Here is a 27,777-nt window from a genome sequence, read left to right as displayed (position 1 = left end):
TCGCATATCAATATTTGACCTGAGAACAGTGATATTTATTTTCAAATGGATTTTGTTTTTTGGTGTACCAGTGAATCAATGAATAGTGACTATACAGTAGCTTATAAAACGTTGGTGTATGCTACTTGATCAAGACCAACGGATAACGTGCAGCAATGGTCTATGAATACTCAAATGTCTATTACATGGGTGCATGGGCTAACGTTAAACGTTGGTGTAGTGTAGCCCCATGTCCCCATGGGACCTTTCTGTGGCACACAACCATGGTTTTATCCACGCTTCCAACCGATAGTTTTTAAATCTAATGTCCCATCCACGGGGCAAAAGCAATATAATTCCTATTATTCCTTTGGGTGAATGGTAGGGGCAGCAGTGGCCAAACGGTTTGCGGAGCGGTCTTGATATCGGAAGGTCGCTAGTTCGTATCCCAGGACCGGCACGTTAAAATTACCACCGCTGAAGTGCCCTTGGACAAGGCATTGAACCCCTACCATGAAATGTTCTATGAGCAGGGCCTGGCTGTAAACACGTTCTTGAGCTTAGTCCAGTTACCCTGGGTAACTTTACTTTCCTTTCTAGTGTGTGCGTTGTTGTCGTCAACTGTCTGACTGACGGCACTGCAAAAACTCTTTGCAGTGCTGCATGCGAAATGCACATTTTCAGTGCAAAAACTCCTCTCGTCCCGAAACCGTCCCGAATGAGACACATTTAAGTCCCAAATAGATATTTTACAGTCCCCGGTACGTCGGGACGCCATTAATCTCGAGCCCTGAAAGTAGGGCAATGCTTTATGATTTATTTTCCATTTTAAAGTAAAAATCACACCCGCGTGAACTGAGTGGTGCAACTCCCCTCTCCCCCTCCTCTCTCTCTCTCTCTCTCTCTCTCTCTCTCTCTCTCTCTCTCTCTCTCTCTCTCTCTTTCATTAGCAGGCAACAGTACAGCACTATCTGTCTCTCTCTGTTTCTGGCACAACAGCGTCCCTACTGGTACTAATAGTCATACACATGCTCATTAACGTCACATACATAGGTGAACGAACACGGACAGTGGGCCGGGGCACACCTTAGCGCACAGCCGCGGACAGACGAAGCTGACGCCCAACGTCATTCCGGCTTTTTAGACAGCTGGTGGATGGAAAAGAAGCTCCACCTCTGCGGCTGACTGACGCGACGGACAGATTCCCGGAAACGCTCTCCTCCACGTCAGTCAGCCGCGGGGGTGGAGCTTCTTTTCCATCCACCAGCTGTCTAAAAAGCTGACGTCGGGCGTCAGCTTCGTCTGTCCGCAGCTGTGCGCTAAGGTGTGCCTGCGCTGATTGCTGTGGTTGCACCACTCAAATAAAATCTAAGGTTTCTGCCCGACAGCGACAATAGGTAAGCTTAGCCGACTGGATCCCGTAGGAGAAAACAACTTGAGACTTGAATGAAGGGTGTTCCCTTTCATTCATGGCATGAAACCCACGTTTGGCTCACTTGTCATTCCTCCATGAACTCTGCTTCTGTCAATACCACGGGTCCTCATGGTTAGACAGAAGAAACGTACGATAAGGCATTGATGCTTGTTGTTAGACAATTTACAATTTAGGCATTTAGAAGACGCTCTTGATCCAGAGCGACTTACATTAAGCAAAAACAAAGCATGGCATACATCACATATATAAAAAGTAGTTATCATGAATCATGTATAAACTAAGAACGTAACAGTGGAGTATATATGTCAACTATACATACTATACTATATTATATACAGTATTATACAATATACATGTGTACTATAAAGTGCTATGACTACATAAAATGCAATTCTAGTGCTGTCTACGTAACAAGCTATAAGTCTGTCTAAAATACTATCTAAGTCTACATGAAGTGCTATCTAAGGGGCTAGGCTAGGGCAAGTGCTACGGGCCATGGTGGAGTCTGAAGAGGTGGGTTTTCAGACTACGGCGGAAGATTGGGAGTGAGGCTGCAGTTCTGACTGTGATGGGAAGTGCATTCCAAGTTTTGACAAGACTGTTGTCTGGATTAGGAGCTGGGCTGACTCCTGGGTGAGGAACGGTCTAATTCGTCGTATGTATAGTGTAAACCTACAGGATCGAGTGACAGCTGTGATGTGTGTTTTGAACAGAGTTAGCACTGCCCGGTCCCTTTGGCCTGACTCACACCTTTCGATCTAGCATACAACATTGATGCATACTAGATGTATGAGACTTGTTTACTGATGCAAGCTCCCAATGCATTTCCAATGGAAGTCACATGGTTTGACACAACATTTTTGTTGTACGGCTTTCGGCTATGTTTCGAATGCCCCCCTCCCCTTCATACAACAAAAATTCTGTGTCAAACCATGTGACTCCCATTGGAAATGCATTGCGAGCTTGCAGCAGTAAATAAGTCTCATGCTTCAGCTATACATCAATCTGTTGTGAGGGTGTGAGTCAGGCCTTTCCCATGAAGAGTGCCATTCGTTTTTCTGTCACTCTCAATGCATCGTAGTCAATTGAAAGCAGATCAATTTACATTGAACCTTACAGCAGCGTTTTAGATTAATGGTTTGCTCCAGGCAGCATTCCTGCATGGTCACTGGAGGCAGTGACGGTCTCCCTTTCCCTGCACGGCTTAATTACAGTGTGGAAACAGGAAATGCATTTGTCGCTTCGTTCGTCTTCCTGCCTGATGTGTATAGTGAAGTGAACGCTGTGAGGTCTTTGAACAGCAGATTCAGCAACGCCCCTTCTCCCCCTGCACTAAAGTAGCACGGTAGTTTTTTGGTGGAGTGTGGAATCTTGGACATGAAGGTTCTGTAGCTAAATACTGGCAGTTGGATACCCCACCCTTAATTACAAGTCTGTGTGCGGTGTGGTTGAAAAACCTTTTCTGGAGTCAACCTCCCACAGTGGGCCTGTAAATAGTTTTCCATCCACAGCAAGAAGACAGATGGATTTGGTAATCATTTCTGCATTTGTTTAATCTACATTTTGGAACCGAAAAAGCCACAGCTCTGTATGTAGTCTATACAAGTGTGGTATTTGAACCCTTCTGTATGTCAGTATGAACTATGAAATAAACTCCTCACAACTCGGTATTTGCATCATACTAGAATTGTTGTTGGTGAAGTACAAGATAAACAAAAAGGTGCAAACCCTATAAGAACTGACGAGCAGCGGACAGAAAAGCTAATGCGTTGTCGGCAGGATTCGAACCTGCGCGGGGAGACCCCAATGGATTTCTAGTCCATCGCCTTAACCACTCGGCCACGACAACCTGTGCCACACTTTAGCTCTCAGCTAAGGCTGCAGCATTATTGCCGTTTTTTTGTGTCTGGGTACAGAAATGTGTTTACACACTCTGTGCATCCCTCCAGTTCAACATGACAGGTCTTAATAACAGGAGATACATGTTACTGTTGGTTTGACTGACATACTGTACTGTATTACCCATTAGTACTTTGTTATTACTATATTATTACATTATTAAGCACAACATTGACAAAATCACAATTTTGTGTTGTCGGCAGGATTCGAACCTGTGCGCCTGATATTGAATGCCTTTCATCTCGAGGATGATCGAGGAAACTGGTTGAGACGGACAGGGGGTAGGGGTTTGTTCACAGATGTGCTGATGGCCTCTTAACAAGTTATACTTCTATATTCAAATGGTGTGGTGTGGTGAAGGTGTGTCCTTACAATGTGGCTACTGACGTCCGTACAATGTGGCTACTGACGTCCGTTTTCAACCAGCAGTATTGAGCAGCAGAGGGAGATGAGCTTGATAGCACATCTATAAAATATAGCACATAAAATAAAATATTCTTTCACATGGACACATACATTTTGACTGGGTGAGCCAGGGCGGGAAAACTAGCGACTTCTGATTGTCAGACTGTCCCCTAGAAACCGCTACCCCTAAAAGCTATCCCGTTGTCGGCAGGATTCGAACCTGCGCGGGGAGACCCCAATGGATTTCTAGTCCATCGCCTTAACCACTCGGCCACGACAACTTGTACCCCTGTTGTTTTCTCAATTAAAGCAGCAAGATTGTCAATTTTGTGGTGGGCATGTGGTTTAACACAGCTGTAGATACTGTATATGTTACTGTACTGCATTACCCATTATTGCTATGTTATTACAAAAACACCATTTTGCGTTGTCGGCAGGGTTCGAACCTGCGCGGGGAAACCCCAATGGATTTCAAGTCCATCGCCTTAACCACTCGGCCACGACAACCTGTGCCCCTTTTAATCTCTTAATTAAAACTGCAAGATTGATTATTTTCTTTGCCATTATTCTGACAAGTATAATTAAAAAGAAGTGTGTATTTTTTTTTCTATGAATCAATGTGAAACATTCAAATTGATTGTTTAAAATGGACTAAATCAATATATAAGCTAATTTCTTTCAGTGGTGTTATGGCAAGATCCCTAGGGTGGTGTTGACGTACGACCCAGAGGCATCTAACTAATAGATGTCTATGTGGTGTCAACAAGTAACATCCAATATGTACTAAAGTTCATACGTTGCCGGCAGGATTCGAACCTGCGCGGGGAGACCCCAATGGATTTCTAGTCCATCGCCTTAACCACTCGGCCACGACAACCTGTTCTACACTTTCTATGATCGACACTTTAATTGAGTTTTAACAGATATAAACAAACGTAATAAAGGAGAAATGTAAGAGTAAGAAAATGTAGGCTACACACAAAAATAAATCAGACCTGTCTGAGTTACAGTGTGAGGGTCCCCGGGGGATCCCCGGAACATCCAGGGCCCCAGGAACGTCCCCTGGGGGCCGGCCCGGTTCCGGCTAGCCGCCCGCGTCCGAAACGTTTGAGAAATGACAGAGTTACCATGTGGGGGTCCCCGGAGAGTGCCCGGAACATCCATGCCCCCAGGAACGCGCCCAAGGGGGTGGCCCAGTTTTGGCGAGCCGCCCCATGTCCGAAACAGTCGAGAAATGACAGTTACCATGTGGGGGTCCCTCTACTGTACTGTACTGTACTGTACTGTCACCCGAAATCACGTAATGGCTGCTAAAAACTCAGCTTCCCATCATGCACCTGTTCACAGTGTGAAGCTCAACAGCGCCACTTTGTCATCTCTTGGTACTAGTCTAAACAGACAGACAGCCAGCCATAGGGACACACATTTCTGTTCCTTGGAGTGGCTGCACCACTCAAAAAAACACAAACAACAGAATTCAGATATGCATGGATATTATATGAGGGCACAAAATATAATAAACAAGATCATCTACCGTATCGTATATTAAAATAACAGTGAACAATCAAAAGGGCATTACCTGACCATGGATTACATCAAAGGCCTACAATATGGCTAAGGTACACATTCAACCTGTACCACCTATAATCTCTTAATTAAAACTGACATTGGGGTCTCCCCACGCAGGTTTGAATCATTGATTCTTTCATAGATAACGACAAATCACACCCGTGTGAACTGAGTGGTGCAACTCCCCCCCCCCCCCCCCCCCCCCCCCCCTCTCTCTCTCTCTCTCATTAGCAGGCAACAGTGCAGCACTCTCTCTCTCTCTGTTTCTGGCACAACAGCGCCCCTACTGGTACTAATAGTCATATTGGTGCTCATTAACCAACACATAGGCACATAGGTGAACCAACACATAGGTAGGTGAACACGGACATTGCTGTTCCTTGGAGTGGTTGCACCACTCAAAAATATATATTTTTAACACGCATCTTAATTAATCAAAAAAGCTATTGTCATAGGATAATAATGGTTAAGAAAATCGTCAATCTTGCAGTTTTAATGAAGAGATTAAAAGTGGCACAGGTTGTCGTGGCCGAGTGGTTAAGGCGATGGACTTGAAATCCATTGGGGTTTCCCCGCGCAGGTTCGAACCCTGCCGACAACGCAAAGGGGTGTTTTTGTCTATTTGTGTGACTGTGTCATAACAAATGAATAATGGGTGAATGCAAACCAACAGTAAAATGTATCTGCTGTTAGTAACAGCTGTCATGTTGTACTAGAGTGGCATTAAGGATGGACCGTGTGTAAACAAAACATTTCAAGTTTTCCAACCACAAATTGTCAACATTTAATTCAGAGAGTGTCGTGGCCCCCCCATGAGTGATTGGAGTCCCCCCCCCCCCATGTTAGGATTGTGTTAGGTCCTGTTAGGATTGGCTGTTAGGATGTGTTAGGAAGTGTTAGGAAGTGTTAGGATGTTGTTAGGAATCGTAAGGACTCTGCTTGAAATCCAAACGCTCACAGGTACGGCCACGACAACCTGTGCCATCTTTAATCTCTCAATTAAAGCTGCAATGTTGACGGTTTTGTGGTTGGAAGACTTGGAATGTTTTGTTTACACAATCTGTCCATCCTTACTGCCACTCTAGTACAACATGACAGCTGTTACTGTTGGTTTGACATACTGCATCTGCATTTACTCATTATTAATTTGTTATTACTATGTTATTAGTACAAACAAATCGACAAAAACACATTTTGCGTTGTCGGCAGGATTCGAACCTGCGCGGGGAGACCCCAATGGATTTCTAGTCCATCGCCTTAACCGCTCGGCCACGACAACCTGTACCCCATTTAATATCTCAATTAAAACTGAAAGAAGTACTAACGTTAGTATTTTGCCACACTATCAATCAATGATTATGAATTGAATACCCAGGACCTGAATGGAAACATTTTTCGGGGATCCCATTGGACGTGTGTTTGACTGTACCCCGTACTGATTACATTTCTGCCAATAAAGTATTCAATCAATCAATCAACTAGGGATGCAATTGATGATTTTCTTAGCCATTATTCTGAAGATTAACCTTTTTATTTGTTTATTATTATTAATTATCTCTCTTTTTCTCTCTCCCTGTTTTCCAGTGTTGGTGGACGATGTCCCCGAAGATGAGGGAGAGGCCTTCGAGTTCGATGACAGTGGCGATGAGGTCCCTGAAGCCGACAGGCCGCCGCCACCACCTCCAAACCCTCCAGCTGCCCCTGTGCCCGGCGACGCATCCCAGGGTCAGGCCAACGCGGAGGCAAGTCACCCCGAGGGTCAGGCCCCGAAGCCCGCGCCACCCTCATCCACAGCTGCGTCATCCAAGAAGACGGCGGTGTCCGGCGCCACGGACGCCACGATGAGTGGCGGCACCGCAGCGGCCACGGGGACGGATGATTTACCGCCACCACCTCCTCCTGTGGAGGACACTCTGACGGAGGCAAACGCCGGGAGAACAGGTCGGTCACCAAATGAGTATCATGTGTAGCTTCAGGGGTTGCTGTGTAGGAGCGTTCTAGCTGAGCCATTTCACTTATTAATGACATATGTCGACTCAAATGCTGGGTGAAGAAATGGCTTCAGTTCATTTTCAATGGAAGTCGCATGGTTTTGAACTGAAGAGTTCAGTTTTGAACCGAAGAGTTCCATTGCTGTGTTCTGCCCTAACCCCCTCCATGAAACAAGGCCGTCTCTTCAAAACCATGTGACTTCCATTGAAAACGAATTGAAGCTGTTTCTTCACACGAGACACTTGTTTTGTATATTTGAGCGAGGCCTGATGCTAGTGTTGTCTTTTCTCTGAACAGCATTATTTTCCATTTTGTTCTAATCTGTGTCAAGCCGTCTTGACTCAAAAGAGGCCCCTTCCCCCAGGTTGGGGAGTGTCAATGAGAGGGTGGGGGGCTGCCAGTCTCTTCTAACACCTTGTATGTCTGCTCTGCCTGTTGCCGGAGGGGTTCTGGGTTGTATCACTGAATAGCTTGATACCCCTTATTACTCAACCCCTACACTTATCATCCAACTTGACCCTGGATCTCTCTCTGTCTGTCTGTCTCTCTATCACACACATGCACACTTTTCTTTCCTTTACTACTCTAGTGGCCCCTTCCATTCTTGTGTAGACATTGTAAAAGTTGGATTCTTGTTTTTTGCGTGGATCTGTGGAGAGACTGCAAAAGGAAAGTGTTGCACTTCATGTTTTAGCTCAGCTGGTTAGACTGTGGTAAATGACAGTGGTGTTAAACCACCACAGCCTTGCAAGTATAGGCTACACACTAGGGCATTCACTTTTTGTCATTTTTCCTAGTTGACTAGTTGCCTAGTTTACTAGTCGACTAGTTGTTTAACTACTTTTTTTTTTTTTTTTGGAAAAAAATTAAAAACTATGTACATTGGTGACTGTAACTATAATCTACCTGGTCTTGAGGCCTACAAAATTAGGGGGGGGGGGAGACTTTTTTTTATTTTACTTTTTCTTATCAACTAGTCAACTATTACCAACAAGGTCGACTAGTGGATTGACTAGTAAACTAGTCGACTAGTTGCTTAATGCCCTACTACACACTGTCTGCGAATAACAGGGTTAGTTTAGCTCAGGTCAGCATGCTTTCCTTTGATAGAAAGGAAGGAACCGTGACAGAGATATGTTAAAAATCAGACCTGTCTGCAGTGAATGGTACTGTACTGTACTGTACTGTACTGTACTGTACTGTACTGTACTGTACTGTACTGTACTGTACTGTACTGTACTGTACTGTACTGTAAAAGCTCTCCTCCCTGGCCTGTGTGTGTATGTGTTTTGAGGTATGAGGTATGCCATTTATTTTGCGCATAGCCAGAGAAAGAAAACTTGCCTATCATTTTATAATGGAAGATTACACTTTTCGGGCAAGTGGGCAAGATCTTAGATTAGATTAGATTAGATGTCTTTATTATCCACAAGGGAAAATTGTTTTGCTCAGGTCAATGCATACATTCAGGACAATACATACAGGACAATAAATAATTATACAAATACAATAAAACACCCAGCAAAGTACTAGTAAAATAATTCATTTATACTATTTAAAAGAAAGCAAAGTCTCTCTCCACACCATGAAACACTCATAATGTGTGTGTGCGTGCGTGCGTGCGCTCAGTCCAGTTCATCTGCCTTTGTGTGTGTGTGTGTGTGCGTGTGTCACACTTGTCTTTGGACAAGTAGAACATGACCTGTACTTGCCTGATGGGCAATTGCAGCTGAGACCTTAGGCCTGACTCACACGTGCACAACAGATTGATGTATGCTTGTTGTATGAGACTTGTATACTGATGCAAGCTCTCAATTAATTTCCAATGGGAGTCACATGGTTTGACACAGCACTTTCGTTGTGTGAGGGGGAGGGGGGCAGTCGAAACACAGCCGAAAGCTGTACAACACAAATGTTGTGTCAAACCATGTGAATCCCATTGGAAATGCATTGCGAGCTTGCATCAGTAAATAAGTCTCATGCATCAGCTATACATCAATCTGTTGTGAAGGTGTGAGTCAGGCCTTAGTGCCAACCCCTGGGTGACGAACATTACATGCTCTCTGACAAGTCGAACTCATTTGAACTCAGTCGAGTTCAAATGGCTGATTCCTATCATCACATGTGGCCACCACGGGATATCGAACCTGCGACCTTGGCGTTATTAGACACCAAGGTCGTAGATCTTCTATTTACACAATATTTATCTGTGGAGTTCACTGTTCACCAGTCCAAATGTGATATATTTTGGGGGTCAAGAACCGAAAAGGCTGTGACTGAGAACCCCTGAACTGAACTTTTAAGCGGTTAAGCTTTTACAGGAAGACTTAAGAAAATATTTTCAGTGCACATTTCTCATTGAGAAGAATTCTTGCAATTTGACCCATGTCACCTCCTTAGAGAACCTTATCATTTAGAAAGGGTGTATTTTGCCTGTTCCTTTAGCGCACTCTCGCAATGTCGGCTGACTTTGTGCAAATAATCTGTTAACTTTCATACCCAAGAAAAATGTTTACACATTTGTATTTATCTCTCTATTTTGTTGTTCAGGTTGTACCCATTTCTCCGTCTGTCCTCTTTTCTCTGTTTCACTGCATGCCCCCCCCTCCCCCTCCCCTTCCTGTCAACACAGATAGGAGAGCAGGGGAGGGATGGGCTGAGTGAAGCATGGCCGGTTAGCTCAGTTGGTTAGAGCGTGGTGCTAATAACGCCAAGGTCGCGGGTTCGATCCCCGTACTGGCCACTGTGGTTTTAGCCGAGCTTGAAAACACTCAATGCTATGAAATCAGCCATGTGAACTCGGGTCAACTTGTCTGAGTGAGAGCATGTAATGTCTGACCCTTCTATAACATGAGCTGGAGATAACTTCTCTCTGAGCTAAAGAACATACACACCCCTGGCATAATACCTCCCTACCAAAGTAGCTCACCGTTTGCTCAGTTTCTGTGAGATGGACATAGGTCGTGCGTGCGTGCGTGCGCGTGCATGTGGAATCGTATACACGGTTGTGTTGGATTCAAAAGGGCTATGAATGTTAATACTTAATTACAGTGTTATTACCCTGTTATAACAGTGTTATAACACTAATTACCCTGTTACTACTGGTTGTATCTATTGATAAAGTTCTAACTATGGATAATTAATTACCATCAGGGTGGGGGGGGTCAAAATGCCGAAACCCGGGATCGAACCAGGGACCTTTAGATCTTCAGTCTAACGCTCTCCCAACTGAGCTATTTCGGCTGTGGGAGTGGTTTAGATCTCATGTGGTGACCATTCAGGAAACGGGCCCTACTTTCTTTGTGGATTCCCAGTGTGAGCATATCAGGTTAATGACACTGTTACATTGTAATTTGTCATTACTGGTTAACCCAATGGGTGAGATTATAGATTAGCTGTATGTGGCAAAGAAAGAGGTCAAGAAAAGTAGGGGAACAAGTATAACCCCCTGGGGGACCCCAGTCAGCACAAGATCACCATGTCAGACAGCGGGACAGTGAGCTCTGATAGGGTTATCTCATTCATTACAGAATAGTTCCGAAAATGTGTTGTTCACATACAAGCTCTATGTGTCTGTCTGTAAGCACACTACTGTATTTTACAATAGCTAAAGCCCATGACCCACTGTTACTCTAGTGTACTGTCACTTTAAGAAACAGTGGCAGGCCGGTTAGCTCAGTTGGTTAGAGCGTGGTGCTAATAACGCCAAGGTCGCGGGTTCGATCCCCGTACTGGCCACTGTGGTTTTAGCCGAGCTTAAATACACTTGTATAAGCTCTATACAACACACAGTCACACACATCTGTACACTGCTAAGGCCTGACTCAGGCTCACACGTGCATAACAGATTGATGTATGCTTGTTGTATGAGACTTGTTTACAGATGCAAGCTCTCAATTAATTTCCAATGGGAGTCAAATGGGTTTACACAACATTTTTGTTGTTTAAGGGGGCAGTCGAAACACAGCCGAAAGCTGTACAACAAAAATGTTGTGTCAAACCATGTGACTTCCATTGGAAATGCATTGGCACTTACCCTTTGTTTACATCTAGCATGCATCTAGCATGCATCAATGTTGTATGCTAGATCGAAAGGTGTGAGCTCAAGGTTTTTATCAGCTTGCAGAGCTGATCATGTATCGGGCAGCTCCTCCTACTTCAACACTTCTTATTCAACTATTCTCTTTTCCCTTCTACACTTTTTGACCATTGGTTATTTGGCTATCCTTCAAGCCAACAAAACAACAACAAAAGAAGCTGGAAATTGGAATGCTTGGAATGTTCATCTCTCACTCTCACAACACAGGTGTGTGCGTGCACGCGCGCACACACACACACACACACACACACACACACACACACACACACACACACACACACACACACACACACACACACACACACACACACACACACACATACATACACAGCTGCAAGCTGATAGAATATTTCTTGTTACCAGGAGTCAATGTTTGCTTTAGTTACATTTCTGTGAGATGGATGTGAATGTGTGTTGTATAGAGCTTATACAAGTGTATTTAAGCTTGGCTAAAACCACAGTGGCCAGTACGGGGATCGAACCCGCGACCTTGGCGTTATTAGCACCACGCTCTAACCAACTGAGCTAACCGGCCTGCCACTGTTTCTTAAAGTGACAGTACATAAGAGTAACAGTAGGACATGGGCTTTAGCTATTGTAAAATACAGTTGTGTGTGTGTGTGTGTGTGTGTGTGTGTGTGTGTGTGTGTGTGTGTGTGTGTGTGTGTGTGTGTGTGTGTGTGTGTGTGTGTGTGTGTGTGTGTGTGTGTGTGTGTGTGTGTGTGTGTGTGTGTGGAGAGATTTATGTGAAATCGTGAACACAGTTGTGTTTGATTCAAAAGGGCCCACCAGCTGATTTAAAGCAGAGGGCGTGCCGTCAAACCATTTCACAGTTGCCTGTAAATCAGACAGACTGACTATATAACACAACACACGCCCTCTAGAATCAAGGCTTTTCCACCATGTTTTCATTTTGTCTTGTGTACCAGTAATTGGTTCAGTTATTGGATCAGTTACTATAGTGCTTGCTAATCTGCTGGTTACTCTTATGAAGAGGTACACTAAACCACACTACAAGCTACTTATAGCTAACTACAAGCTACTTTCTCCCCGTAGTGTAGCTGGTACATTATGTACCATATATATATATAGTATGTATATATATATATATATATATATATATATATTTATTTTATTTTTTCTGTAAAAGCTGCAAAGCAAATAGATGAGATGGAGAATTCTCTCTTTGATGTGTCAAAACTAACTAGTAGTTGCAGTATTTTATGTTGATGTGCCACTGCTGTTTTATGTTGACTAGAGCGGTGCCTGTTGGGCACTTGCCTACTTGGAACGATGAAAGTTGGAAATAAATGCCCCACCCAGATATTATGTCTGTGTCCCATACAAGGAGTTCTTTCTCAGGCATGCCCAAATATGGAGTCTATGCATATGTCGGAACAGTCCAGCTCCATATATGGACACTTGGAAGAGGCCCTGTCCAGAGCCCGGGCAGAGGCCTTTTGTGGCGGTTCCGGACAACTGTGGGTCCGACCGACTCGACACCGTGCACTGCACTCCCTGTGGGGTTGTCGAATTTTAAGTCGGTGGGTCGAACGGTTCTCCAGTTACGTGGATTACACGTACTGTACGTACGTACGTACAGAGACTTGGTGCATTTATATTTAGATGTGCCACAGTGCCACACTGCCACTGAAATGTCCTTTTGTCAAGCTACCCGGCTCCGTGGTGAATACAATTACCACTGGGCCACACGTCGATGTAAGGCAACTTGCCATGTCACTCCGATGCCAGAAATAAACTTGACACTTTTTTATCGTCACAGTAATGGCTAAGAAAATCATCAATATTGCAGCCCTAGTTGATTGATACAGTGTGGCAGAGGTTGTCGTGCTGGCGACTGGACTGCGAACCGAGTCCCAACGCTTCCTACCTATCAGGTCCTAACGCAGGTCCTAACACTTGCTACAGTTCCTTCCTAATGCTAACGGGTCGTAACGGGCCAGTCCTAACACTTGCTACAGTTCCTTCCTAATGCTAACGGGTCGTAACGGGCCAGTCCTAACACTTGCTACAGTTCCTTCCTAATGCTAACGGGTCGGAACGGGCCAGTCCTAACACTCGCTACAGTTCCTTCCTAATGCTAACAGGTCGGAACGGGCCAGTCCTAACACTCGCTACAGTTCCTTCCTAATGCTAACGGGTCGGAACGGGCCAGTCCTAACACTCGCTACAGTTCCTTCCTAATGCTAACAGGTCGGAACGGGCCAGTCCTAACACTCGCTACAGTTCCTTCCTAATGCTAACAGGTCGGAACGGGCCAGTCCTAACACTCGCTACAGTTCCTTCCTAATGCCAACGGGTCGTAACGGGCCAGTCCTAACACTTGCTACAGTTCCTTCCTAATGCTAACAGGTCGTAATGGGCCAGTCCTAACACTTGCTACAGTTCCTTCTTACTAAGTACCCAAAAGCAATAAGCATACCCAAAAGTACCCAAATGTACTCTAAAGTACCCAGAAATACTCAAAAGTATACCCCAACGTACCCCAAAATACCCAAAAGCTTACCCAAAAGTACCCCAAAAAAGTGTAATAAGTGTAACAGTGTAATGAGTAGGGATGGAGCTCGTTAATTTCTATTGATAACGATCACCTTATCAAGCAGGCTTATCGAGCCGGGTCCTTATCGAGCCCGAGCATTTGCTATTCTTTTGTGGAAAGCTGGGAGACGATACATTCTGAACAGACCCTTATTTGTATTGGCCAGTTCAACATAGTTGTGAGAGTTTGTATGCCATGACACGCACACACACACACACACACACACACACACACACACACACACACACACCTTTTCTATAATCTTCTCTTTATTTTAACCAACAAAAACATCCCTTGTGCTAAATTTTACGAGGTCCTTGAAATACAGTACTTTCCTAACAGACAGAGGGAACTGTTACTTGTGTACCATCACTTTAAAAGCGTAATGTATACGTCATCGTACGACGGTGTCACGCACCAAATGGCCAATCTACAAGCTCACACTGTGTCTGGTTGCACCGCGTTGTGAGCTTGTAGATCTGCCTTACGATAGACTGAGAAGTCGCACATTGAATTATTATTAGAACTCTATGGCAGGGAGGGAGTTTTGAGTTTCCCAAACGTATTATGAATTGGATTATAAATGATGGCAACGGAGTCTCGCTGGGCAACATGTGTTGGTTGGAAGAGGACGGTTATTCCGCTTGCAGCAGCTGAGGCTCCCGTGTTGTTTCGACTCGGTGCAGACATGCAATTGCAAAGGTATTGCATTTGGGTTTAATACAATGCATTATTGACAGATGCCTATGCATTGTCGAAATGTTCCCTTTCATGCATGCACTATTTAAGTTAACTGTGCTACATTATTGCATTTAGCTCCTCTCTTTTTAAACATGTAACCAAAACTTTTTCACCCGTCCCACCATACTTCCACGGCGCAACCACCCGTCGCATCTCGGCCCCCTCATCACCGTGGCCCACTCAGTTTAGACTGCTTGCCCAGTTTAACTTTGAAAAGGGGGTGAAAAAACAAGAAAAAGAACAAAAGATAGCCTACTTTGGCACCCCTTGTGCATGCACATTTCTGTTGGTAGCAAACTACAGCATGTTCGCACGTCGGCAAAACCGTTCACACCTATCGGTCGGAGATGCACACCCACCCCCAAATATGGAGTGTTGTGATGTCAGAACAGGCCAGCTTATGGAGTTCTTCTGGGTACTTTGGGGTATTTCGGGGGAACTTTGGGTATACGTTTGCGGATGCTTTTGGTTCCATGATACTTTGTGGTACTTTGGGGTATTTTGGGGGTATTTTTTAGGTACTTTGGGGCACTTAGCAGGTCCCTATGGCACAGGTTGTCGTGGCCGAGCGGTTAAGGCGATGGACTAGAAATCCATTGGGGTCTCCCCGCGCAGGTTCGAATCCTGCCGACAACGCAAAAACATGTTTTTGTCTATTTGTGTGTAATAATGTACACTACAGTATGTCAGACCAGCAGCAACATATATCCAGATACTATCTACTTTTAGTAATAGCTGTCATGTGGTACTGTAGAGGATGGACAGTGTGTGTAAACAACCCATTCCTCTGTAAACAGCACATTCCTCAGTGTCCTCTGCCATCAAATCATCAATGTTGGTGTGGCACTTGTTGTCGTGGCCGAGTGGTTAAGGCGATGGACTAGAAATCCATTGGGGTCTCCCCGCGTAGGTTCGAATCCTGCCGACAACGTAACCGCTTTTACGTGTAGCTGTGGCTTCAGATCAGAAGCTCCACCCCTAGTAATAAGTGTAATTGTGCATTTAAGGTAATAGTGTAATATTAGTGTAATTACGCTATATGTACTTTTGGGTATGATTTTTGTGTACTTTGGGGTACACACGTCTAGTAAAAACATCTAAGGAATGGAAACAAAACATGGCTCACCCCGTCTATACAACTACATTATAAGTGTCTCTGAGGCGTGCTTTCGTACCGCTGGAGCCGCGCCGCGCCCCTTGCAACCTAGCCTCACGTGACCAGACTGTTGCCTCTCACAATTTACACAAAAAGTGCTGCTATCAATTACAAGCTGTCTTGTTTCTGTGTGTTCTGCCAAACAGGGAGTGAAGTCCAGGGTGTTTCCGGGGCCGCCCCTCCCCCTGTCCGCAGGACCACCCAGCAGGGCAAGGTCAACCCTTACTCCGTGATTGACATCACCTCCATCCAACAGCAGCAGCTGGATCTGCAGCACGCCGCCTCGCCTCCTTCGCCCCCCTCCTCCTCCTCCCCTTCCAGTCCCGCGGAGGATCCCGCTGTCCCGGCCGGCGGCGGCGGCGGCGGCGGCCCCGCCCCCACCGCTGGCATCACGTCTGGCTACTCTGTGCCCGTGCCCGTCGGCTACGCCACCCCGTCCGGCGTGCCCCTCATCACGCCGGCCTACACCACGCCCGTTATCATCCGGCACCTGTCCATGGACGAGGACGGTAAACTAAACAGTTTGAGCGAGCAACCCATTTAGACCTGAGAACTGATTTCTACAAATGTCTTCTATCTAAATCATGACGGTTTTCAGAAAAACCTATGTTTCTATATCAGGTCTCAAGCTATGTCATGTCAAGGACCAACCAGAATTATATGAAATTTGCCGCGGACCCCAATGTCAAAATATGTTGTTCCAGCCAGGGACCTTCCATGCAGAAGCAATGATTTGAATAAAATATGTTCGCTGTGAAAGAATATATGTTCAAAAATGTGCACGTTTTCACGATAAAAAAAAACAACTTAAGTATAACATCATGCTTAAAACGCCAAAGGGGTTCCCGTCCTGAATGGGTTAATAGAGGCATAAGACAGTGGTTTTCAACCCTTTTCATATCAAGGTCTTTTCATGACATTTAGCCTCTCAGACCCATCAATACATCATGCTGTATTGATGTTGGTACCATAGGAGAGATAACAGGCAAATATAGATTTAAAAAAAATATCAATATAAAAATTCTTCTACATTCTCTAATTGTGTAGACTAATTGTGTAGACAATTAGACTAATTGTGTAGACTGTAAATTAAGTATTGCAGATGTTTAACAATTATTTAACTCTTGAGACCCCTAAGGGTCCATTTGGTCTCATTTTACAATCTCAAGAGTTAAATTTAGATAAGGCTCCATTGGGTTTTGTTTTACAATCTCAAGACTTAAATATCTCCGATTCCTTTTCTTTTCTCCAATTCCCTTTTTTTTCACACCCGGCCTAAAGCATTGCCACACAAGGAAGCAGGGAGACTAAATTTAGCCGTGCGCCAAAAGCTCAGTGTTGGCTGCGAGGACTTTCCTGTTTTCCCCGAGTTCCGTCCTACAGTAGCCGTGGCTTGGCACAGCTCTGCTGTGTATACTGTAATTATGCACTCTGGGTCATTGCACAGTCGAGACATTTTGGTTCGGCTGCTGCACTTTATGCAGAGTATGTGAAAGTCACAGAAACATCTATTTTGGATTATTATAACTCATTATAAACTCTCTCTGGTGGATTCTATTATTAGCTTCCAGCCGAGCACAGCCTTGACATTTTTGATAGTTATGTCTCAAGGAAAACAGGAAGGTTGTCTGACTCTGGAATTTAAATTGAACACATGTCAAATGAAATTAATGGTTCAACTGAGAGGTGTCACAGTATGTACTAGCTGTGAGAACTGACACCTGGTGGTTGTTAAGGTGAACTGCAGGCGTTGCTTTGACTTAACCTCTTTCTCTCTTTCTCGTCCCACAGTAACGGTGGTCACGACTGGAAACAACTCTGCTGACAGGTGTGTGTGTGTTTGTGTGTAAACTAATTACCCATTGGCTTCTGGGAAATGTAGTTGAGGTAGGTTAGACAGGGTTGTCGTGGCCGAGTGGTTAAGGCGATGGACTAGAAATCCATTGGGGTCTCCCCGCGCAGGTTCGAATCCTGCCGACAACGAATTAACTTTAGTACATATATTGGATGTTAATACTGGTGAGACAATGAACCACTTAAACCAGTTGACCAGGGTCCCCCACATAGATTTCAATAAGGTAGATGCCTTAACTGGGCTGCACGTTAACTGGGCTGCACGTTAACACAGCCGTGTGTGTGTGCGCATCCTACAGAGTGGTTCAATTCAAACTAGGGATGTCCCGATACCTCAATTTCTGTGTTAGCCGATACCGAATACCGGTACCAGTATCGTGATCTCATGTTGTGTTTATAGCTATCTAGCTATATATCTCGTGTTGTGTGTTGTGACTCCTCACTCAAATGTGCACTTGCAGTTTGGGCAACTCCAAAGCAAACTCCACATGGGCAACTCCAAAGCAAGCTCCACATGTCCCAACATTTTATTTACCTGCAATAGTGTCAACCCCTTACCCCTGTGTCGGACCGGTGGTTAGGCATATTCACCGATACCGATATGACAAATAAGGGCCGATCCGATACTTTTATACCGATACAGTATCGGGACATCTCTAATTAAAACCACTTGTATTGTGTGTTGTTATACAGTAGTGAACCTGAGGTCTGGTATCCAAATCAAAAGGAATTTCCACAGGGACAAATAAAGAATACACAGTGTCTTGATACTGTCAAATCGATAGGCCTAACAGGATATATTAACCACTTAAAACCTATACTTCATTGACCGGGGTCCCCCAGGGCTCTATACAGAGCCCCCTCCTTTTCTTCCGATGCGCCAAATCTCTTTGCCGAAGAACTGACTACACAACACAACACAACAGTGTTGTCATGTCTGCTTATAATAATAGGCGACTTTGGTCTTTTTTGTGAAGTTGCTTGTGGCAGATTTTCGGGCTTGTTTCTTAAAGTGTAGTTGGCTAATTTCTTATTTGGGCTCTTCTCCTAATGTTGTTTAAACCAGTGGTTGTCAGACATTTTCACGTCAAGGACCCCCAAATTCATGTTTATTTCCACGGCCCAAGCTGCCCAGCTCCACAGTGAACAAAATAGCTGAACTACATGAAAGTTACACCTTTTCTCAAAGTAGTGAAGCTATTACCCATTGGCTTCTGGGAAACGTAGTTGAGGTGGGTTAGATAGGGTTGTCGTGGCCGAGTGGTTAAGGCGATGGACTAGAAATCCATTGGGGTCTCCCCGCGCAGGTTCGAATCCTGCCGACAACGAATTAGCTTTAGTACATATTCGATGTTACTACTGGTGAGACAATGAACCAGTTGACCAGGGTCCCCCACTTAGATTTAAACTGGTAACTGGGCTGGTCGTTAACACTACCGTATGATGTATAATGCAAAAAGGAGCTGGTGTTTTTGTCTATTTGAGTGTAATAACACAGTAACAAGTAACGTAATGCAGTACAGTATGTCCGACCAACAGTATACGTGTATCTGCTGTTAGTAAGAGCTGTCACGTTGTACTATAGAGGCAGTAAGGATGGACAGTGTGTGTGTACACAACACATTCCTGAATGTCCTCCACCACTAAATAATCAATGTTGCAGCCCTAGTTGTGAGAGCTAGTGTGGCACAGGTTGTCGTGGCCGAGTGGTTAAGGCGATGGACTAGAAATCCATTGGGGTCTCCCCGCGCAGGTTCGAGTCCTGCCGACAACGGGATAGCTTTTAGGGGTAGCTGTTTCTAGGGGACAGTCTGACAATCAGAAGTCGCTATTTTTCCCGCCCTGGCTCACCCAGTCAAAATGTATGTTGGAGCCATGCCTCACGGGAAAGAATATTTTATTTTAATATGTGGCCCTGCTATTAACCTTGTCTCCCTCAATACTGCTCAATACTGCTGGTTGAAAATGGACGTCAGTAGCCACTTAACACATTGTAAGGACATAGTCATTCACACCTTCACCACACCACACCATTTGAATATAGAAGGCTATTCAGCATCAACAAGGGTTGTTATAACTTGCCATCGGCACATCTGTGAACAACCCCCTACCCCCATCTGTCCGTCTCAACCAGTTTCCTCGATCAATGTCATTAACATGCAAGTCTGCAGTCTGCAAGAGTGAGATGAAAGGCATTCAATACCAGGGGCAAATTCTTCTTATAACTGTCAGGGGTGCCCACCTCCAGCACCCCCCCCCCCCCCCCACACACACACACACACACAAAACATGTTTTTTCCCGTTTGGTACATTATTTACAGTTTGCTAATAAACACAGTGGTACGATTTCAGTTCACAACTAACACATGATTTACTCATGACTTGTCTCAGCATCATGTTTCAACATTTCAGCATGATCAATGATCAACAGTAAAGTAAAGGATTAATCAATGTCTATTGCAGTGGTCGCATATTAATATTGTTTGTATGTTGTTGATTTCCTTGTGTTATCTGGCATGACGTGTGTGTGTGTGTGTGTGTGTATATACTCTATATATATATATATATATATATATATATATATATCCCGCCTCCCCCTCCCCGGTATTATTGTAATTTGTTATTTTCAATGATACATAATGGAATGTCACAGAGGTGCTGTTATTGATTCTCACATGCATTCTGAATGGTTGTTCACACCTCTTGCAGTGTATTTAGTGACACTGTCAGCCTGCTTTGAACTAAGCCTGAGAAAGGTCGCAAGACTGAAACGTTGCTCGTTATTCATCTAAAAATAATAAAAGCTCTTGAACCAGTAAGTGGCTGTGTTACAAGACACACAAAATAGCTGTATTAATTGTGGGTTAATAATGAATAGCCTGAATGTGTAATCTTACTTCGACTTCATGATGCATGTATACAAACAGTAGTAGTAATAGTATTTAATCAGGGTGCATGTCTTATGTTTGTAGTGTTTTCAGTGAAGAATACCCACCTATTAGAGAGGAGGACGCCTTGACCAAATGGGTGTCTGATCCTGCCAACACAGCCTGGATGGAGAGTAAGTCATGATTATTAAGTATTGTTATTATATTTTCACATCACGGACCCCCAAATTCATGTTTATTTCCATTACCCAAGCTGCCCAGCTCCATAGTCATAGCTGAACTATATGAAAGTTACACCCTTCTCAAAGTAGTGAAGCTATTACCCATTGGCTTCTGGGAAACGTAGTTGAGGTGGGTTAGATAGGGTTGTCGTGGCCGAGTGGTTAAGGCGATGGACTAGAAATCCATTGGGGTCTCCCCGCGCAGGTTCGAATCCTGCCGACAACGAATTAACTTTAGTACATATATTGGATGTTACTACTGGTGAAACAATGAACCACTTAAACCAGTTGACCAGGGTCCGCCACTTAGATTTCAATAAGGTAGATGCCTCATTGGTAACTGGGCTGCACGTTAATGTATGATGTATAATGCAAAAAGGAGCTGGTGTTTTTGTCTATTTGAGTGTAATAACACAGTAACAACGTAATGCAGTACAGTATGTCTGACCAACAGTATACGTGTATCTGCTGTTAAGGGGTCCCTGAGGCAGTTCCAGGAGGTCCCCAGCTAAATGATAGTTTGGAACAAAATGGACCATTACGGTTCTGTAACTCTGATAGGGTCCGTATGGTTTCCATTTGTACACTCTCAGAGTTAAATTAATATTGATTTTACAATATAAATTGGGGGTCCCAGAGATAGAAATGCCATTAAATGGGTTGTCCGTAGCCTAATGCATGTCAAACTTGGGGTCCTTGAAATTAATTAATGTCTATTGTAGCGGCCTCTTAAAACAAAAGCCACCATATTAGCATTTGAATACCTGTTCTGAGAACACCCCCACCACCCCCTTAAAGGTAGTCAACTCATAATCATGATTATTAAGTATTGTTGTTATAATCACAACAACAATAATTATTATTATTAGTTGGGTATCAAGTATCAGGAAGAACCGGGGTGAAATGTGGCAAATGTGCCAAACTGCAACTGCATCTGCAAAGAAACACACATTTTCAAAACTTTGCAGTGCTGTACACTTCTCTCTCTCTCTCTCTCTCTCTCTCTGAAACAAGTGAATATCCCAGACACTTCCTTCCTCCTCTCCTCTTCTCCTGTTTGAGGAAGTGCTGTTTCTCTCAGCCCTCCTCATGCATCCTGTCTCATGATGTAAGAGGCTGTTCTCTCTGCTTCGTGTGCTTCAGGTCTAGATGAGGTGATTTACGATGACGTTCCCAGAGAGAACTCAGACTCCAATACAGGTCAGTGTCTCTCTGTCTGTCTCTCTTGCTCTTAAATCAGTCGTTGCTTCAATTACGTCATCAACCATTGTGTCTTGTAGTTCCTCTTTGCCACTGTAGTGCCATATAGGTTTCCTATAAAACAGCGATCTAAAAGCTCAACCCTAAAAGCTATAAAACGCTTTGTGAGCTCGTAGGTCCGCTATTTTCCGTGAAGAGAGTTTAGAGAGAAATAGGAGATCCGAAAAAGGGACTACGATCAAAGACGTTACTGTATGTAGGGTTTTAGCGGTAAAGAAATTAAGAAAAAAACAACAACAACACAGGCTACTTGAATTATTGATCAGGCTAAAAGCAGAGGTAATTAAACAGTAGAGTTGAGCTGTATGGACAAGACATGTTGGCTGGCATCTATCACCAACCTCTGTATGTCTGTACGTGTGTAACGTCTGTAATGCACGTAACCGTTCGCCCCACCGACTTCAAATTTGAGTCGGTCGGACCCACGGTTGTCCAGAACCGCCACAAAAGGCTCTGGACAGGGGCACCTGCCCAGACTCCATATATGGAGCTGGCCTGTACTGACATCACAACACTCCATATTTGGTCATGCCTGACACAGAACTCCATAAAGGGACATAGAGAGACAGATACAGACATCTCCATATAGGGGAATAAAAGGGACACAGACAGATGGTCTGGTCCTGGATTATTATTATACACTGCAGTGTGCATTAATGTTCATTAGCCAGACCGTCTATTCATGAATGAATTGAAGGTACAGTGAACTGCAAAGTAGCTTACATGACAAAGTGCTATGTGTACAGTGTAAAATGTCATATATCATATCAATTTGCACAACCTTGCAGCTTGAAGCCGTTTGCTGCTAAACACTGCCATACACAAGAGCCACACAAAAGTGCACGGTGCAATTCATCTTCAAGCGTCAAAATCATTTAACCACTTTAAGCATTATTTTATACTTTGGCTATTCAATAATAGCATATATACAAGCCCATAGCGCATCACTTCCTGCTGCACTATGAGCTTGTAGATTTGCTATTTTGTGAAAAAAGAACAAAATATTTGTCTTCACAACGATCCACCTGCCGATCACTTTGAAAGATGCAGTAGTAGAGTCGGGGGGAGTTGAATGTGGCTATTGTTTTTCGCCCCAAACCACCAGAAAGCAGAGAATAGTGGATTTTTATAAATCTTTTAGCAGTATCCCAAACCAGCTGGAAAATGTTGTGATCAGGGGATTTCTGAATGTACACTGGGATCATTCACAGGCTGCGGTAGCGCGCCCCCCGAGCGCATCATGACGAGAATCTCGTTGTCGGCGAGCAACGAGCTAACCGTGCGTCCATTGCTCCACAGAGCCGGACGAGATGATCTACGACGACGTGGAGCTGGGCGACGAGGGCGGCTGCGAGAGCGGCTGGAGCTCCAGCGAGTTCGAGAGCTACGACGAGAACAGCGACGGGGAGGGCCGCGCCGAGAACGGCATGCCCCACGCCTTCATGAGAGGGAAGCCCCAGAGGAAGACCCACGTATGTAACGGTGCAAATACCATGCCTTCATTAGGGAAACCCCAGAGGAAAGACCCACGTATGTAACAGTGCAAATACCATGCCCCAACCATGCCTTCATTAGGGAAACCCCAGAGGAAAGACCCAGAATCAAACTTATGTAACGGTATAAATACCATGCTCCAACCATGCCTTCATTAGGGAAACCCCAGAGGAAAGACCCAGAATCAAACTTATGTAACGGTATAAATACCATGCTCCAACCATGCCTTCATGAGAGGGAAACCCCAGAGGAAAGACCCAGAATCAAACTTATGTAACAGTGCAAATACCATGCCCCAACCATGCCGTGGAAACCCCACGTATGTAGCAGTGGTTTTCAACCAGCGGTTGGAGGACCACCAGTGGTCCTTGTGGGGGGGTTACAGGTGGTCCCCAGGTAAATGAAGGGCAGTGTTTAACCAAATGGACCCTTATAGATCTTTAACTCTCTACACAAAGTAGTAGTAGTAGAAGTCTACACAATTAGAGAATGTATAATAATTGTTTTTGTCATCAACGCCTGTTGATGGCCTGTTGATGGCCTGTTGATGTCATATGGTACCACGTCAACTCAGCATGGAGTTGTGGACACTGAGAGGCTAAATCTAATCAAATGATGGTCCGTGTCTCAAATGGCGATTAAATAATGGGCCTTGATGTGAAATGGGTTAGAAAGCACTGCAATAGCGCAAACATTATGCTCCATGCTTTCATGAGGGGGAAACCCCAGAGGACCCCAAACCCCAAAGGACTTTATGTAAAGCAAACACCCTCCAGCCCTGGGTCAATATTACTGTACACATCTGGAGAAGAGGGGGGTACATATCACTGTAGTGTACACATCTGGAGAAGAGAGGGAGGGGGGGGTAAACAAAACAAAAACACAAGAGAGACAGGATTTTGATATTATCGTTAGTTGTTGTTATAAGACAAGAAGAACGGTAAAAGCCTGAGTTAATTTAACCCGCTGAGACTGTACAAATGGACCCTTTCAGGTCTTCTGTACGCTCGCTCTCTGTGGCTCGCTTTGAGATTGTAGATTGGCTACTTTTGCTACTTTTGTGCAACACCGTCACGTTACAAAGTCATTAAAAAAGTCAAAGGCAATTATCCATGAAAGACATACAAAATGTCAATGCTACAATAATAAATAAATATGTTAAATAATTCAAGACACACGCTGATCTCTCAGCCTACCATTGCAGTCGCGTAGTTCCACTTTCCACCCGTAGCAAGCTCATACCTACAGCAGGCCTCTGTGGTTACTGGTTACCAATTGTAGTTACCGGGCAGAAATCCACAAGGATTTCAACTTGTCTCGTCGCAAACCTACGGTTAGACCTAGTTCAAATCTACGATTTGCGACGACACTAAACCGTTTCAGGTCCGATTTATACTCTGCGCTAGTGCGATGGTGTCACCGGAAATAACTGAGCTTGTAGATCGGCTATTTTTGGAGCGCGGCACCACCACTTACGACAAAGTATAAATTAAGTAGTAGAACCATATAGGGCTAAGCCTGATTTATACGTGGTTGCAAGCTGGTGTCGCAAGCTGGTAAAATAGCGGATGTACAAGCTTGTAGATCCGCTATTTTTCCGGGCAGCACGCCACCGAGCATAACCCGAGGCTTTTGGCTCGTTGATACGCCAGACGAGCTCCCATCAACGTAACGCATTATATACATGCTCTGCTTCTGTTTAGCTCTCCCAAGATCTGACACGCTTGAAAGAACACTATGAGAAAAAGATGAAAGATCTTATGGCAAATACAGTGGGAACAGTAGAACTGCAGCAGCTTAAACAGAAACACGAGCAGAAGGTAAAACCCGCCTGCCGCTCAGCCCCCTGACTCATCCCCCCCCCCCTCCACCCCTCCCTCCGTCTCCCTGCGCTAGACAAGGTAGTCCCCCCCCCCCCCCCCCCCCCCCTGCCCTTTTCTGTCGGCCTAGCTAACCCCACTCTGGGGGTCGTCCTCCTGTGATGTGATTGGCTGCTGGTGGTGGCGGTGATGGTGGCGGGTTTGTGTATAATAATTAATTTGCCTCCCTCCTTGTCATTCATTGTTTAACCCATTCTGGGCGGGAACCCCTTTTGGTGTTAGCGTTATGTTATGCTTTAGCTATTGAAAAATAGCAGATCTACAAGCTCATAGCTCGCCACCGAGTGGCGCGCTACGAGCTTGTAGGTCTGCAATTTTTGAAAAATCGAAGAACGACTGACATAGAAACATAGCTTTTTCAGAAAACTGTCAGGATGTAGAAGACATTTTTTCTAATCTGATCTCAGGTCAAAATGGGTTGAAACATGTGGTGGAGTTCATGAACTGTTGGATTATGTTCTACTGCAGTGCAGTGGTGGAAGAAGTACTCAGATCTTTTGTTTACCAAGTACACAAGTCGCAATACCACAATGTAGAGATCTGTCACAACTCGCAAGTGCAAGTCCTGTATTCCAGAGTGTCTCCACTGAAATGACTAGAACTATAAAAGTTGGTTCGGAACTGGAACCAGAAAAATGGCAGCCGCGGTTCCAAGAATCTAGAACGGAACCAGTTGACCAACGTTATTTTTGTAGTGGGAAACGGGCCTTATGCTGCATTCACATGGGCAGATGCAAAAGATGGCAAAGATCACAGCATACTTTGTCGCTTTGTAACATCTGTTGCTCACGCGGTCGTGACGTCACCAAGTGTGCGTCCGTAGTGACGTGTGTCATTGCAGGCTAGCTACAGTTGTAGCTTTGCATCTGGAAGTTGAACCCGGCTCAGCTTCAATTTGTAGCTTTGTAGCTTTTGCAGCAGCTACAAACGTCGGATGCATCTTTGTATCTTCATGTCGCTTGATTCCATTGACAATGAATGGTATACTGTATCTTTGCCTCTGCCCGTGTTAACGAAGCATTACATAACACTACCAGGCGTAAAAGTACTCATACAGAATGATCAATTTCACAATCAAATTATTTTGTTATTATTTAATTATTCATGCTGTAATGTGTTTATCACTTTAACATTGCAGCTGGTAGAGGTGGAGCTGATTTAAATGTTACTTCACATGCTGCTGGGTAGATTAATCTAGAACGCAGCATCATTTATCATTTCAATTATATGTTTTGTATGAATCTAAATTCACAAACTAACGGGTAACCATAGTTGAGTAAAATGTACAATATTGGCTTTGAGATGCAGTGAACTATAGGAATAAAAAAATCTAATAGTATAAAGTATAAGTGTCTCAAAACTGTTACTCTAAGTACAGTGCTAGAGAAAATATACTTAGTACTTTCCACCACTGTTACAGACTGTGTTTAATTACTGACTGACACACTAGCAAGTTACCGGTATGTGCGTTTACATACGGTACATGGAAAAAGCACATCCACATTTAAATCTTTTCACAGTTGCTGACAACTATAGCAGCCATCATCATTGTTTAACCTGACATTATACTACATTCATCCCTCATACAAACCAACTAGAGTTCTCAACAGGCCTGAACATCAAGGCCCGGCCTTAACTGGGCCCTAACTGGTCCGACCCAAAGCCCGGCCAGACTAATTAGCATACATTTGGAGCCTGGGTCGGGTAGGGTCGGATTTGGGCAGAATTTGAGAACTCTCAAATTGAGAATTGGAGTAAAAGTGAAACGCTATAGTCGGCGACATCTTCATAATAGATAAATACACAGACAGACAGAACAGAATTAATTATTTTTTATTATTATAACAAAAATCCAATATATATATTTTGGGTTCGGGCAGAATTTGAGAACTCTAAAACCAACAGGTCATTCTTTCCCGTAAATATTCTGCTGTGGTGGTTCTGTATTGTACACGATCTGACATCCGTCTCCATCTCTCCGCTAACATCGCTCAGGCTTCAGTCAAACCCTACTAAACTAAATCTACCTTTCAAAAAGCAGAAAAAAATAAAAAATAAACCCTACTTGTTGTTTTCATTGATTAATGAATGTTTCCGTGTTGTCCGAAAGATGCAAAAGCTGGTGAAAGCAGCTAAGGAAGGAACCAAAGATGGACTTGAGAAGACCAAAGCTGCGGTGAAGAAGGGACGATCGTACATCAGGACCAAGTCCTTCTGTCACGGTATGAACATCATACAACAAACAGACAACCTCTCCTTATGTCCTCCCTAATAGTTTATTCACTTTGTGCTCACTTTCATGATTGCTGGGCAAATCACGTGGGAAGTCAGTCGTTAGATGCAAA

The 27,777-nt window shown here is 44.3% G+C and overlaps 1 protein-coding gene across 3 annotated transcripts in view; it reads left to right on the top strand.

The window, feature by feature from the left end:
- arhgef10 (Rho guanine nucleotide exchange factor (GEF) 10) overlaps positions 1–27,777 on the top strand; it is a 121,006-nt gene that overhangs the window by 38,277 nt on the left and 54,952 nt on the right. For 2 of the 3 annotated variants that reach the window (XM_083792589.1, XM_083792590.1), the window contains exons 3-10: positions 6,872–7,228; positions 15,982–16,344; positions 17,627–17,663; positions 20,662–20,750; positions 21,942–21,998; positions 23,358–23,530; positions 25,256–25,372; positions 27,543–27,654. In XM_083792589.1, coding sequence (XP_083648715.1) covers positions 6,872–7,228; positions 15,982–16,344; positions 17,627–17,663; positions 20,662–20,750; positions 21,942–21,998; positions 23,358–23,530; positions 25,256–25,372; positions 27,543–27,654 — 1,305 coding nt within the window. The remainder of the gene's footprint in view (positions 1–6,871; positions 7,229–15,981; positions 16,345–17,626; positions 17,664–20,661; positions 20,751–21,941; positions 21,999–23,357; positions 23,531–25,255; positions 25,373–27,542; positions 27,655–27,777) is intronic. The other variant, XM_083792591.1, reaches the window with a different exon arrangement.

The sequence above is a fragment of the Protomyctophum parallelum genome (assembly GCF_964188405.1).
Source record: "Protomyctophum parallelum genome assembly, chromosome: 20".
In the NCBI taxonomy this organism is placed as follows: domain Eukaryota; kingdom Metazoa; phylum Chordata; class Actinopteri; order Myctophiformes; family Myctophidae; genus Protomyctophum; species Protomyctophum parallelum.
Note: the sequence above shows the minus strand (reverse complement) of the source record. Positions and strands in the feature narration are given on the sequence as shown.